The sequence below is a fragment of the Rhamphochromis longiceps genome, linkage group LG3 (genome assembly GCF_057381845.1).
Source record: "Rhamphochromis longiceps isolate RC_006_pf linkage group LG3, R_longiceps_female_GT1.1, whole genome shotgun sequence".
Taxonomy (NCBI): Eukaryota; Metazoa; Chordata; class Actinopteri; order Cichliformes; family Cichlidae; genus Rhamphochromis; species Rhamphochromis longiceps.
The window spans coordinates 12357631-12373064 of record NC_140559.1 but is presented as its reverse complement, the minus strand read 5'-3'; the positions used below and the strand labels follow the sequence as shown (position 1 = coordinate 12373064).

General features: G+C 44.4%; 3 protein-coding genes and 1 long non-coding RNA gene across 5 annotated transcripts in view; 2 read left to right on the top strand and 2 right to left on the bottom strand.

Moving 5' to 3' along the window:
* The window catches only part of LOC146672933 (uncharacterized), a 405352-nt gene that overhangs the window by 53071 nt on the left and 336847 nt on the right, over window positions 1-15434 (top strand). The window lies entirely within an intron of this gene.
* LOC146672937 (uncharacterized) overlaps window positions 1-15434 on the bottom strand; it is a 339553-nt gene that overhangs the window by 26560 nt on the left and 297559 nt on the right. The window lies entirely within an intron of this gene.
* Window positions 51-7058, bottom strand: LOC146672957 (H-2 class II histocompatibility antigen, A-U alpha chain-like). Its single transcript, XM_085401613.1, has 4 exons — window positions 6952-7058; window positions 6642-6887; window positions 5967-6251; window positions 51-639 (listed from the first exon to the last, which is right to left on the bottom strand). Exons 1-4 carry the CDS (start codon window positions 7007-7009, stop codon window positions 509-511), a joined length of 720 nt encoding a protein of 239 aa, XP_085257739.1. The 5' UTR covers window positions 7010-7058; the 3' UTR covers window positions 51-508.
* The window catches only part of LOC146672956 (uncharacterized), a 5839-nt gene continuing 2050 nt past the window's right edge, over window positions 11646-15434 (top strand). Inside the window, exons 1-3 of one of the 2 annotated variants that reach the window (XM_085401520.1) lie at window positions 11646-11780; window positions 15062-15115; window positions 15231-15434. The exon at window positions 15231-15434 is cut by the window's right edge and continues 93 nt beyond it. In XM_085401520.1, the coding sequence (XP_085257646.1) occupies window positions 15241-15434 (194 nt within the window). In that variant the 5' untranslated portion in view covers window positions 11646-11780; window positions 15062-15115; window positions 15231-15240. Of the gene's footprint in view, window positions 11781-15061; window positions 15116-15180 lie in introns of those variants that run through there. The other variant, XM_085401519.1, reaches the window with a different exon arrangement.

The window sequence follows — 15434 nt, the reverse complement described above, 5'->3', positions numbered from 1 at the left end:
TCTTCATCAGGATTTAGTTTGACATCTTTGTGTTTGCAAAGACAAATTCAGACATCATTAATGTTCATTCTGTTAGAGCTCAAAGTCTGACTCAACACACACACAGAATCCGTCATTAAACTTTATTGATATATGAAAATCTGAAACACGGTTTGGTAAACAAAGACACATTATAGGAGTTTATGAACACTGAGGTCACATCAAACTGATCTCAGTCTCATCACTTTTGTGGCAGGAACAGAGTCCAGGTAAAATCTGCTGGTGGTGCGAGAGCAGCTGAAAATAGCTTTGCTTTGAATTCCAGAGTTAAACTTTATTGACACCAGCGGCTGACGGCACAGCTCATACAGATGTTCCATTATTAAGCACGTCAGCTGAGGCAGGTAAACAGGAACCAGACAGAACAAAGGATCTGATGCTCATTACAGGCGAACTCTGCACACTCACCTACAGCACAGTCACACTGATTAGGAGCTCGTCATAGAATGACATCGTCACCGTGAGCCAATCAGCTGCACTCGTTTCCTTTGATGAGGAGGAAGGTTCCAACAGCCACACCGACCAGACCGAGAGTCAGACCCACTCCACAGAACACAGAGGGTCCAACACCTGGATCAGGCTGAGCAGACGCCTCCACCTCTGGAGACACAAACACACAGAGAGAAACATGAAGCTCCACATCTGGAGGCAAACAGGACACAGGATGACATGTATGTCTATGTAACTATATACACTCTACATCTACCTGCACTGAGCATGTGCACTGTAACTTTCACGTAGACTCTTAAAGATGTTTTTAAACACCTGGGTCATTAAGTGACACCAAGAAAAGCCAAATCTGGAAGCATTTTAATGTTGTTGACAACACAAAGGCAGAGTGTAGAGGATATCACATGGAGCCGCTCCACAAACTGCACAGGCTCCTGACAGCTGTCCACCCATCAGTGCAATGGGAAGATGAAACACAGTCAGTTGAGTGTGAAGGTGCCAGTGTGTCTGCAACTGTTGCTGCTGCTGCATCTACAGCAGCATGCAGTACACCACCACATCCACCCGAACCAACCCAGAGCCCAAAGCAAAAAAAATGTAAATAGTTTAAATTTGAATTTGTAAATAGGCTATAAAATACAATAAACAACTATTTTTTACATTTTATGTGGAGTGAAGAAATAAAAGCACATTTACATAACAAACATATATAAAGAAAACACAATTTTTTACATTAGTCATTCATTTTAAGCATAATTTTATATGGGTGTTAATAATAAATTAGTTAAAGCAACAAAACAACCTGAAGAGCCCCAAGAATGAGGTAACTATGAAAAACTCAAACAGCTGGATCACAGCTCTTCCCAAACAAGTAGGAATGAAGGCAAAGTAGCTACACTTGAGCATTTTAGAGGAAAAGAAACATTTAAATTCAAAGAACAGAAATATCTGTCTGGGAAAAGAAAAACAGGAATAACAGCTGTGTGATGCAGAACTGATCAAGTTATTTGAATCACTAGAATAGCTGATTAACCTCCACATATGTGGACATCACATCTTAGGTTGTCTGGACCATTATAGACATTAAACTGTCACTGCTCGATCAGCATTTAAAACAAATGTCCTCATATGTGGATCTCATTTTTCTCAGAAACAGAAATCAGGCTTAAAAAAATCAGGTAATTCTTTGTTTCTACACTCATCAGGTCCCAATCAGCCCAAACAGCAAAGAGAGATTAGAAATGCCATGAAAGAGAGAGAGAGGGAGGGTCTTAGGAGGGACAGTAAGAGCACAGTTAGGTGTTGTGTGGGAGAGAAGTATAAAGAGATCAGTGGTATCTGAAACACTTGCCTTGATGCTGGTCAGACTGTGTGCAATCCTTCTTCTATGGCTAAAATAGAAACAACATTTCAAAGAGCATCAGAGGAGCATGAAACACGAGGCCTTCACCCTGCAAAGCCCAAAGTGTCAGGCTTGAACCAGGAACTAAGTTTTTGAGAGTCCCACAACATCAGAGGGATTTTTACTGCTCAACAAAAGAAGCAAATTGCACTTTATATGTTTAAGGAATAAACTGAGAATGAGAAAGTAAGAGATGCAGGAAGTCACACACACACTGGAGAGTGTGATTAGACAGTTTGTGGAAGAGGAAACATGTAAGCGAGAGGAAAAGGAAGTTAAAGAAAGGGAGAGTAAGAAGAGGTCGAGCTCACAGGACGAGAAAACAGTTACTTAACTGATGTTTGCACACACTCGCAATAACGACTCTCCTGACATGAAGGAAAACATAACTGCTCACAGATGAAGGAGCTCACCAACTGAAGGGTACAACACAGATCAGCAGGCCAGAGCCTGTGGAGGAGCAACACCGGCAGTACGCAGGCCAGGGTCAGCGATGGGGCCTGCACAAAGGTGGAGTGGAGGAGTCAGGCGGAGGACGACGTCTAAGGGTCGGCAGGCGTAGGAGGGGAACAACTATCACCTAACTATCCATCATATCTGCAGTGGACCACATGAAGCAGCTGCAGCAGTGACCCTCCCAACAAACTCCCAAGATTAAAGCCCAGAGCTCCTGCCCTGTTACTGTATTTCATTACTCTGTATTTATATGTTTATGACAACAATGACAATAAAGTTCACTCATAATCCTAAAAGAAGACAAATAACAGGAATTAGGCCACATGTGAGCATTAACAGGAGATCATAAAGACATATTCATTATTAACACTCTTACATTAGAATATTATTGAAGGTTTAGTAACGTCTGCCAGATGGTAACAAGGAGAACAGCTGATGTGCTGGGTGGCTGTGGTCCCTGATGATGCTGTGTGCTTTGAGACACTGCTGGAGATAAACATCCTGAGTGGCAGGAAGCCTCGTGCCAGTGATGCTCTGTGGCTTCCTGCTGCTGCAGAGCAGCTTCTGTTCCAAACTGTGATGCAGCTCGTCAGCAAGCTCTCGGTCTTAGATTGTAGAAATTTGGAGGGATGTTGCCGTTCATGCCAAACTTTGCAGATATGTAACATGGAGGGAGGAGCAGAGGTGACCTTTGACCAGCCACTCAAGGCACTTGATGATGACGGATGTCAGTGCAACAGGGCGGTAGCATTTCAGACAGGAGACCTCTGATTTCTTAGGAATGGGGATGATGGTGGTTGTTTTGAGGGATGTGGGGACCCCTGACTGCCTCAGGGAGAGGTTGAAGATGTTGGTGAACACCCTGCCAGCTGGTCGGCACATGCTCTGAGAACCCGGCCTGAGATGCCGTCCGGTCCCGGAGCTTTGTGAAGATTGACCTTTTTGAAAGACCATCTCACAGCTTCTGTTTTAAGAGTATAAGTTACAGCCTCACTGTGCTCCTGAGGATAGAGCAGCGGCTCCTCGTTGTCTGCAACAAAACGAGCGTAGAAGTTGTTGAGCTCGTCTGCAAGAGACGCTGTGGGCTGGACAGTGCTGTGTTTTCCTTCTCGTAGTCAGAGATGGAGTGTAGTCCATTCAACAGGCGCCTGGCGTCAAAGCTGTGGTAGCTGGACTCCACTTTGTCCCTGTAGTCCTTTGTGGCCCCTTTTCAGAGGTCGTACCTGGCTGCTTCATATGCATCAGAACGCCCTGAGTTAAAGGCAGAGGTCCGCACTTTGAGCTTAGCAAGAATGTCCTTATCTACCAGGGTTTCTGATTTGGATATTTGCAGACGGTGGTTTTAGTGATGATATCGTCCATGCATTTTCCACTATATCCAATGACAGAGTTCATTGATGTTGCCATCAGCTGCACCCTCAAACATCTGTCGGACCTCCTCACTCTCACTGTCTCATTTAAAGTCTTGCTGACTCAGAGCTCCTGTCTGTGCTGCTATATTACGGTGCAAACCAGAAGGATTTCAGTTACATGTATTATTTAAAATTAAGGGAAATGGGGTTGTTAAGTCTAATTGTTGAATGTTGTCATTGTGCTTCTTAAATTTGTAAGGTCTTAGTTCAATCTATAGGGTAAACTGTCTGCCTCAGAGTCAACCACCCAAATATGTAACAAGGTCCAATTAGGGAACTTTGTATGACTGTAAACTGAAATTCATGCATGTCTGTGTAAATGTGTATGATTAGTCTATTACAGCTGCTTTAGCTTTTCAATGGCTCCTTTACCGTAAGAACAAAGGCTGTCATGCTAATAACGTATGCTTTATTGATCTCCGTGGGGAAATTACTCTCTTACATGTAACTCAGTGTAACAGTGGGCAGCAGAAAAATCAGGCGCCCGAGGAGCAATGTGCAGGGACCCTCAGGAGTGCCTCAGGGTAGCCGTTCAGTGGGGGCGTCCACACTACCCACTGAGCTATCCCTGCCCCCGACCGGATGACAGAGATATACTGTGTCATCTAGTCCCTGCCAGTATTCATGCTCGAAGGCTTTTCAGGGAGTTTTTAGGACATCCTGATAATAAAGAATGACAGTCGTCCAGCCTGGAAGTAACAAATGCATGAACTCATGTTTCAGTCAGTGTGAGACAGGATATTTCTAACTTTAGAGATAGAAGCATGGGTGCAAAAATGGAAGAAAGCAGTTTTCAATATGTGCATTGAAGGACAGATCCTGGTTAAAAATCCAGACTAAGTATCTGGTTAGATACCATATATGTCTAAGGTTTTTTAGGACAGTAAACTCAGTCTTATCTAAATGTAGGAGCAAAATGTTCGAGGTCATCCAGGTCTTTGGTTTCTGGAGACATTCCTGCAGGTTGACTGGTGTGTATTGGATACATGGAGGAGGGTGTCATCTGCATGACGGAGGTATGTTGTGCCTATTGTGGTGTTACCTAAAGGAGGCATGTGTAATGTAAACAGAACTGGTCCTAGCACTGAGCCCTGTGGAACTCCAGAATAAACCTTGAAGCTATCAAAGGACATTTCACAGCTCACACTGAGACCTTTGTTCAGAAAAAGAAGCTGCACCAAGATGAAATCCAAAACTGGGAATTAATTGTTTAATTATATCAATTTCACATATGGTGTCATGTAATCCACGTATGTAATTTGTGTCTACTGGTATGTTTCATGCCTTATTTTCATTTTCCTATAATTAGTCTCGTTTTAAGTTTCTTGAGAATTCTTTCAGGGATGCTGTGTCGTCTGCTTTGCAAACGAACAGGAATTCATTTGTCTTAAATTGGTTGACCAGGGGAATGTTGGGAAAGTATACTTATATAACTATATGCACTATATATCTATGTGCAGTGAACATATGTACTGTAACTTTCAAGTAGTTTTGCCCTCACCGTGGGTTATTAAGGTGGTTACGTTGTAACAGATACTGAACACATCACAGTAAAGTCACCTTAACGATCATTACAATACTACTGTATATAACCTGTATAATTAGGTCAGCTATTATTAACATGTTTATCATAAGATTATGCCACTTGCTGTCAGAGCACCTGTTGATGCATTCTGCTTGTTGCGAGATTTAACAACCAGGATTAATATGTGGCGTTTGACTGTGTCGTGACCTATTGTGATAATGCAAAGCAAAGAGTTCATCAAAGGGCCCCCAGCTGCAGATAACCCTGATCCAGAGCCCTGACCAGCCCCTGACCCAGCACCAGCTGTTTTTGGCTGGAGGACGAGTGGAAAGTTACCCTGCAGCAGCAGCAGGAGGTGGAGTTACTGGCCCCTATAAAGAGAAGCCACAGAGACATCTGCTCTGTCTGTCTCTGTGTTGCTCTGCTGTCTGTACTTAAGGCTCTACAGCCCACAGTTTGCTTTGCTTGCTTTGCTCTGTGTCGTCTTGCTGTTCTCTGTATGTTCTTACTTACTGTTCATATGATTCAGTGTATTAAACTCTGTTCCCATCGTTGGTGGGATGAGATGATCATATTGGCTCCAAAATGTGTGACAAAAATCATCGTGTCAAACTATCAGATCAGATCCAGCTGCTCTGATGAACACTGGCCTCAGTCTTTTGTTTAAATAAAGTTCTCTTACTATAGATCTTGGTCAGTGGTTCAGTCAGGGCCAGATGTCGCACTGTGCAGCTGTAAATGTCTCCCAGCTGTGCGGTGAACTGCAGTCTGGAGATCTGGGTGAAGGGTCCATCTTTGTTGGGATAGGGAACGTTGGTGCTGGATCCTTCTGTGACCTTCTGTCCGTTCTTGGTCCAGGAGACGTTGACAGGAGCAGGATAGAAACCAGTCACGTGACAGATCAGAGTGTTCTCCTCTCCAAACTCCACCTCGTCTCTGGTGTAGATCATCGCAGCTGAAGGAGCATCTGTGCACAAACACATCAGGCAGAGGATCAGAGCTTCAGCTGGTTCCCATCAGCAGGTGATCGTGATAAACATCAATGACTTGTTCAGTCATTCACTGAGATGATGCCATCATTGTCTGTGTGAGAGAAACCAGCCTGACGAATCGTGAAGTTAAACTAGAGAAACAGGAGCACAGACAGAACTCTGCTCAGCTCCAGAGAAACTAATGAAGAAAAATAAATGTGGTCTTTAATAGAAACACAAATAGAAACATGTCAATTTCTAAATGTGTTTAAGGTGGAATGATTTCATACCTTTAATCAGTTTGTTTCACTGGCTGTGTTTGATTGGACTGATCATTTCAGGTAAACACAGGTGAGGTGAGACACACATTAAATGTTTGTATTTACGGTTATTGGAAGGGTAGTCCTTCATCACCGCGCCAAGAGCCTTCAGGTTGTGTCTGCAGACCTTCAGCTCAGTCACAGCTTGTTTATAAGCGCCGGGGTAAGTCATAGGATCGGCAAAAGGAGGCAGCATGTAGACTTCCGTGTGGTTGTTAAAGTCTGCGTAGGCAACCTCCTCCCCATCCAGTCCATACATGTCCTCTGCATCGAAGTCTGAACAGCCGTTTATATGAACGTCACCGTGCAGACCTGAAATGAAACACCGATCAATAAGCTGCTGCCGGCCTGCCAGAGTTTACCGAGACAAACTCACCATCGGCAGAGACACAGAGGACACAGGAGAGGAAGAGGAGCAGCTCCTTCATCTTCATCAGCAGCTCTCTGACCGTTAAACTGTGTGTGAGTATGTGTGTGTGTGTGTGAGTGAACCGACTGAAAGTGTAGCAGCAGCTGAGCACTAACTCAGAGTAGCCAATCACAGAGGTCACACCCCATGATGTCATCAGTATCCAGGCAGCTGAAGGGAAAACGATCTACAAACAGCTGGAGACAGCTCCAATCAATCATCAGTATTTATAGACTCTTCACAATAATGTTTATCGTCATCAGTTTCCCCTCTGATGATTTTCAAAATAAAACAAACTTTATTTGAAAAACTGATTCAGTTTGTTTACAAAGATTTAGAAGAAGAAATAAAATATGAATTTGTCTTTTAAAATGGTTTCTGTGTCTGGGCCTGATTAGAACATGTTACATCACAGCAGCCTGAAACATTCATCATGTTCACCTCTTCCAGGGTATTACCTGCACACACACACACACACCTGTAGGCATCAGCACAAACACACCTGGATGATGTCACTTAAAGGTGTCAAGAAGTAGAAGAAGGTGGAGAGATCAGCAGAGCTCACGTGTACGATGATAATCTGCAAGAAAACAAAGGTGACGACACTTTTATTCAGCAAAGCTTTGTGACACACGATCATTATGTGCTGTGTTCAGATCACAGGCTGCAGATTGTTTAGATATTGTTCCTCAGCTGGCTGCAAACTTTGCTGCTCATCGTCTACTTCAGGGCAAGCAGCTACTTCACTGTCAGCACTGTGAATGTCCTGATGCTCCTCAGCATCACACTGCACACAGATACTGTCTCCAACACTCCAACACCAAACAATCATTTGCCAGCTTTTCCTGGAATACGCAGCGTTCTGTGTCCACCTTCCTGTTCTTGACAGGTGCCAGGATTGGTCAGGATTCATCTCTTGTCATCTGTGTCGATCGTGCAGGCTAATGACGTACATCTCCCGTGCTGTGATCTGAGAGTCAGCTGATCGACTCAAAATGAGAGTAAACTACATCAGGTTCGTGTTGGTGGATGGAGTCAAACATCAACACGCTGATGTAAACTAAGAGGTGTAGCTGAGTGTGTGAGCTGGCTCAGGCTGTGCAGAGCTCCACCTGTGGGGCGGGTCCGGGCCGTCAGAGCTCTCTGCTTCACCACAACCACGACTCTCAGGCTCGGCTTAGTTTTTAAAATAACGTTATAGCTTCACACTCCTAAAATACAGTGACAGGGAAACTAAGACTTATTGTAGCACGTGTCAGTCATCTATTCTCGTTCTTGATTGGTCACTGATGACATCATCTCTTAGAGGTTCATTTGGGTGTCGTGTCTCTGACAGCAGGGAGACGAGACGATGAAGAGGAGGGTAAAACGTTAGTTCAGCTTAAAGGTTGAAATACTGCTTTCACTCCCCGAATGCTCCGGTCTAATGTTCATGTGTTTCTGTGATGAGGAAGCTGAAAATCAGACTGACGACCTGGAGAACCACGTCCGACGCAAGAAGCTGCGTCTGTTTGGTCTCTGGGACGGCGCCGAGGATCAGCAGTTGCACCCTAACACCTCGAAAGCCAAACCAACACAGGTGTGCTTATCCGATTCCTGAACCTCCAAGATCGGGAGTTTGTTTTCCGCTCCTCAAAACAACTTAACATCGAGCTCATCAAAGTGAATTGTTACGTTTGAGAACTGAATATAATAAATTCTCTTCTGATGCATCAGCAAAAAGCCTAATGTGGCAGTCTTAGTATGACCAAGGAGGGAAAGCGAGAAAACTCTTGGTATGGAGAATGAAGGAAATGCAGAGTGAGAGGAATGTATCAGTCGATCCATCTGAACTTCAGTTCCCGACACGAACAGAAGACACAAAGCAGGAATTAGACAGACGTCTAACTATTGATCACTCATCAGGGGTGCCCGTTATAGCGAAAATGTCAGAAGAAAGCTTCAGTGTGCCCATGCTGCTGCCAGTGAGTGTAGTTTGCCATTCATACGACTACAGGGAGCAAAACGCACTAGAGCAGCTGTTCTCCACCAGGAACTATGGTGAGTGGGTGCATGTGGAAGACACTTTTCCACACAGATTTTAAATACACATCATTGGTCAATTAAACTCCAATATGAGAGTAACCACTTAAAACTTCATGTCTTAGATACCACAGTGTTTTTGAAGTGATAGAGGCCATAACAGAAAGCTGAGCAGAGGGTATTTTTCTTGCACAGAACAAGTTACCATCTGCCTCACACGTTCTGCAGCATAGATTTTACATTTTAAAGCTCTCGGGGGAAAAATCCCAGTTTGTGTGACATTTTAATGAGAGCAAAATCAGAGGGGAAGGTCAATATGCCCTCAGAGAAACTGGTGTGTTACTCACTGCATAGATGCATCTAATCCACGTAGAGGAACGGTGTGGCCAACTGCAGGCAAGATGTGCCATTCAGAGTGGGGAGTGTGGGCTTGTGCCTTGTTTCTCTCCTGTTCCCACCTGTGTTTTTCCCTCTGAAGAACTGGTAACCAGTGTGAGACATCAGGGATGCTCGATCAGACCAGTGAGCGCAAACAAACCCAGCCCTCCCAGCTTATGGTTTAATCTTTATTGGGGGAGAAAACTTTTTAAGCCCTAATTTTGACAGGGAGTAGAGAGTCTTTGAAGCCTTTTCTGGATCCTCAGAGGGGATGAAGGAGGCAGAGGAGGAAGCAGAGATCGGTCTGTGTTTCATTGTAAGATAGAGACCTGGACTATTCTGGGAATGACAGCCGACTTTGGCCCATCGGTGGAGGATCTCATGAAGAGAGACGGCAGGGAGAAGGACAGTGTTTCATCGATAACAGCTCCAACACCTACAGTGTATATAATATATACATCAAAGTATATTTGGTATACTTAATGTATATAACATCATGTTCTTCTGTCCCCTTTCCACAGTGCAGGAGCGTGTCAGGATAGATTTCACTGCGTGTTGTATTTGTATAACTGTGCATGTGACAAATAAAGAAACTTGACTCTAATCAGCACAAACGAGGCTCTGACACATGGATTGTTTTTATAGTTTATTTAAAAGGATTAACCCCAAAATGTGAAAACAAGACCATCAACAGGCAAGACAGAGCTGACAATGTTACTGATGTCTGTCTGTAAATAAAGGGTGAGTGGAAACTAAAACTGGGGTTGGGAAACTTGCTGTGATCACTAACAGCTGCACGAGTTCTGGAGTCACCAATAAAACAAAAAGTATAAAAAAGGTTTAGCAAGCTCAGCATTACATAGATAAGGGATTAGGTGGGGATACTTTCAATGCAAACCCAGGATGAGAGCACGAGGTGAGGCAGAGGAGGAGCAGGGAAGTGATGAAGGAGGACCAAAAGGATTCTTCTGTATCTTTGGGTTTGCAGCAATAAGCAGGTGGATTTTTAATGTTTCTAACTGTTTGCACAGTTTCCGTGCTGTTATTCTTTAGCTTTGGGGCCGTTTTATAATAGTTTTGTCTGAGGTGTTTAAGCTTCTATTTGTTCATCCACAATATTGTTTAGCTGATTCTATACGAGCTCGTTCCAGTTCTTTCAGTCAGTCTGTTGCTTCTCTCCCGATCATTTTCCCTGTTCCTCATAAATCCCAAGGGTGGGGCCCGTGGGTCCATGTTAGAGTCTGGACACATTTCCAACCTGAAAAGAAGAAATGACATTCAGTTACCTTTGTGTGCAGCAGAAATGCCTCCTGGGTGCACTGGAGATAGAAAAGCACATTCCTCACTAATGCATTCAACAGCATTTCTATAAAATCAGACCTGATTTTTATTCCATCATATTAAGCCCATCTCTCAGCATAAACATTACTGTCATGGGTTACTTTGATAACTCCAAACTACAGGAGGTCAGAGGTCGTTAGAAGCTCCCTGGCTGTGCAGAGGCAGGAGGCGAGCTGTAGGAAACCCTTTGACGGCTGATGAGGAATTGTAAATGCTTTTTGTTGGAAGACGGCAGCTCGTGAAAGGCAAATGTGCAATGCTTTTGTGCTGTGTGAACGACCATCGTTGAACATCTATAATCCAGTTTTAAGATCCCTTTTTGTAAGGTGTGACTGCACTTAAAGAGGCCTGGAGGCCTTTTCAGAGGCGTCTCTCTTCGTGCATGAGAGACAAAGGTGCCACCCTGTCTGCTGGCTTTGTTATCTTCACACCTCGGTTCATATGATTAGGTAGAGGATGATTAGGGGTCCATGACCCTCTTGGGGACTCTCCCATATGGCTAAATGTGGGACTCTCCATCAGCAGCTCCTTACACTATGCTGAGCTGGATGACTGAGAACCGACATACTTCCAGGTGAATGTAACGCTACGGAGAAACTACAGCGAGAGTAAACCTGCTAACTTTGGTGTTTTTTCAAGTATCGGGTAATTTTATATGTGACTTTTTCTATCAGGTGAACAAAGTGTGCATGCATATTCACGCTAAAGATAAATGCAGAGAAAGCGCAGAGTCTCTGCTTTCAGAAACAATTGGATTAGTTTCAATTGAGCGAACGGTTCAAACGTTACAGTGATTTAAAACGTTGCAAAAACCTGTTGGATTGTGAGTTTCAGGCATTAAATGCAATTCTACATCCGGACACTAGAGGGCGCAGAGCGCGATGGTGGTACCGAGCAGTGTTTTGGGGCGCAGAAGAAGAATTTCACAGAAAGAACTTCCTGTTGTGAAGCTAACCCCAGCACAGCATGTGTGTCGTTTGTGTTCACGGTTTACAGAAGATTATTGTGTTTTCGTCTACTTGTTACCCAGGCTGACAGCAGCTTCACTGCCTCAGGTTAGTAAACATTACAATGAATGTGCACGGCGCACCTCACAGTACAGGATGTTGTTCGGTCATTCGCACATCTCGGTAAAGGATGCGGGTCATTGTGTATACACTGTGGCTTTAGGCTGCAGGTTGATGGATGCTAATGCTAGCTGACTTGGCTAATGCAGAATACAGTGGAGCCCCGATTTACGAAAACCCCATTTCACGAAAAGTTCAAGTTACGAAGGCACTGAACGGCAATACTTCTGCCCGTGTTACGGCAAAATGCCCGCGTAACGAAATCCGCTGGCTCTGATTGGCTGAGCCTTCAATGCCCACAATGCCTTCCGAATCATGTGACAACCCCTTGGCTTCCGTACTTGCGCTTCGCTGTTCCACTTGAACCACGCAGCTAGCAAAATGAAGCGTAAAGTACTGTCGATGAAAACAAAGAGAGAAATTATTGATAAATATGAGCGAGGTGGGAAACTTTGTGCTATTGCACGCGAGTATGGCCGAAATCCTTCGACCATAGGAACAATTCTAAAACAAAAAGAAGTCATCAAAGCAGGTAAACCTTCAAAGGGCCCCACCATCATGTCCAAAAGGAGGACCCCCATACACGACGAGATGGAAAGGCTTCTCCTTGTTTGGATTAAAGACAAGGGAGAGACTGGCAATACCCCCACAGAGACTGTCATTTGCGAGAAGGCGTCCTCAATTTATAATGATTTAGTAAGTAAGGCAGCTTCCGATGAGCAGCCAACGGCATCGACGTCCTCGCAGGAGGCACCGCTAACCTCCCCAGAGTTCAGGGCATCGCATGGGTGGTTTTATCGGTTCAAGAAGAGGACTGGCAACCACTCCGTTGTGCGTCACGGCGAGGCAGCAAGTTCCGATCACAAGGCTGCCGAAGAATTTGTTAAAAAATTTGAGGAACTTATAAATCAAGAAGGCTACATCCCCCAGCAGGTATTCAACTGTGACGAGACTGGCCTCTTCTGGAAAAAGATGCCGCGGCGTACGTACATCACCGCGGAGGAAATAAAGATGCCAGGCCACAAGCCCATGAAGGACCGTCTCACCCTCGCCCTGTGTGCTAATGCCAGTGGGACTGTAAGGTCAAGCCACTCCTAGTGTACCACTCAGAAAATCTGCGTGCCTTCAAGAAACACAAAAACTTTAAAGGAGAGGCTCGAGGTTAGGTGGAGGTCCAACCCCAAGGCCTGGGTGACCCGACAGTTCTTTGTCGAATGGGTCAACTTGGTTTTTGGCCCTGCTGTCAAGAAGTTCCTCGAGGAGAACGAGCTCCCCATGAAGTGCCTGCTGATCATCGATAATGCCCCCGCCCACCCCTCTGGCCTCGAGGACGATATCCTGGAGGAGTTCTCGTTCATCAAGGTTCTCTTCCTCCCTCCCAACACGACCCCTCTCCTCCAGCCCATGGACCAGCAAGTGACCTCTAATTTAAAGAGACCGTACACGAAACACATGTTCAAACGGTGTTCGGACATAACAGAGAGTACGCAGCTCAGCCTCAGGGAGTTTTGGAAATATCATTTCGACATCGTTGCATGCCTCAAGTTGATTTCTTTGGCATGGCGGGAGGTGAGTCGTTGAATGCTAAATTCTGCTTGGAGGAAGCTGTGGCCTGATGCTGTTGCCCCTCGAGATTTTGAAGGATTTGAGGGGGAACCTCAACCTGAAGTCAAGTTTGAGGAGATCGTAAATCTCGGCACCGCCCTGGGACTGCAGGTTGACGAGGAGGATATAAACGACCTTGTGCATGAACATCGAGAGGAGCTGTCAACGGCAGAGCTGCAAGAGTTGGAGGCGATGCTGCACTCATCAGTACAGCAACAATTCAGCGAGGAGGAGGAGGAGGCCGTCATACCATCGGCCGATATCAAGGACAATCACCCTGAAAAGAACTTTACCGCTCATGCTATAGAGCATTTTGGTGACGTCTGCCTCTCCCACTTCAGATCCATTTTGAAAAGTAGACAGAGACAGACGTCGTTGGATAGATTTTTCACAAAGAGGCCAGCAACAAGTCAACCTTCAGGTGAAAGTGTGCCTTACAGGGGGAAAAGCGATGGAAGTAGCAGTAGTGATTAGTTCAAAAACATAAAAATGCACTAAAAATAAATGATAAAATAGATTTTTTTTTTTAAAATTATCTAAGTTTAAAAAAAGTTTTAGTTTTAATGTTTAGAACGTCATGTACATGCAGCATATGTATGCATGCATACAGCTGACACATATATACACTTATTCCTCTAATTTTGAGTTATTGGTAATGTTTTACCCAAATGCGATACTTCTTAAAATACAAGCAGACATTACAAAGAAAGCTGAAGTGTTACTAATTGTGTAAAAATGTCTGAATTGTTTTTTGTTGCCTTTCTTTTTTACTTGTAGTGTTTTAGATGTCAGGGCTGTTGGTGGAATAATAAAAATAATGTTCTCTCTGGTCTTTAATGTGCACTTCAGTGTCTGTTGCACTACCTCCTGATGTTTAAAGCCTGATTAATCTTTGAATTAAAAAATCAACAACTTTACACCTTAATGTTATGCCAGTTTCCGCCGTGGTGGTGCTGTATGTATGCATGCATACGTATGCTTTCTTCAGCCTCCGCCACCAAGAACTCCGTCTCCAGCCAGCATCTAAGCACTCAAAAGGCGCGATGGCTGCTTCGATTTACGAAAAACCGTCGGGAACAGATTAATTTCGTAAGCCGGGGTTCCACTGCAGTGTGTTGCTGTGACATTTGTGAGGTTCCTTCAGACACACTCCGCCAGTCTTGTTGCTGTTAACAACAAAATATTAAAAAATCCACCATCGTTTCCACCGTCACCAGTTAATCTGGAACACCGGGTGATTTAACGCTACTCTGTGTTCATACTTGGAAGTATTACCATGTTATTGACTTGGATACTATATTGTTTTAAGCCTTTGTGAATGTTTGTTCATTTTAAAGTGAAAATGCCATCTGCTTTTGGCACAAAACTATCGAATTTGCAGCTTCAGTTAGGTGGGATGGTTTGTCAGACATCACCGTAACATCATCCTACGGTAGGACCGTTTGTCAAACAGTGGTTACATGATGTCTGGAGACTTTCTGGTTCAGTTTTGTTTGTTTAGCAACTTTTGCTCATTTACGTAACTGCTGTTTTAGTCATGGCTTGTTTTCTTTGCGTTTGCTGGTTGTAGAAATGGTTTCTATGAAGCGTTTCTTTTAGCTGAACGAACTGCTGGTGTGCGTGCATGTTTTATACATGTGCTAAAGTTAAATGTCTTTGTGCAGAACATTGTGTGCTTTGGAGAAACAGCAGAGGATCAACAAAGGTTCAGTTTTAAAGTAGGTACTGCTCGGTGTCCAGTGTAGCGACATAGCTAGCTTTGCATCATACCGAGACACGCTACTGGTGCTATAAAGTGATGTGCAGAGTTTGTCTCTCTCTTTGTATTTGCAGTCTAAACAACATGGAGAAAAACATTGTGTACTGCCTGCTGTGCAACAAGCCCCAGCTGTTCATTTGGAATCACCTGAGCGGAGTGTGCCTGAAAGACGGCACAGCACAGGAGAGGGAGCAAGAAGCTTCCAGAGCTAAAGCCTCCCAGAAGCTGTTTTCCAGGGAAGGTCGACTCTGGAGCTTCTCGGAGCTGCAGGAGTTTTG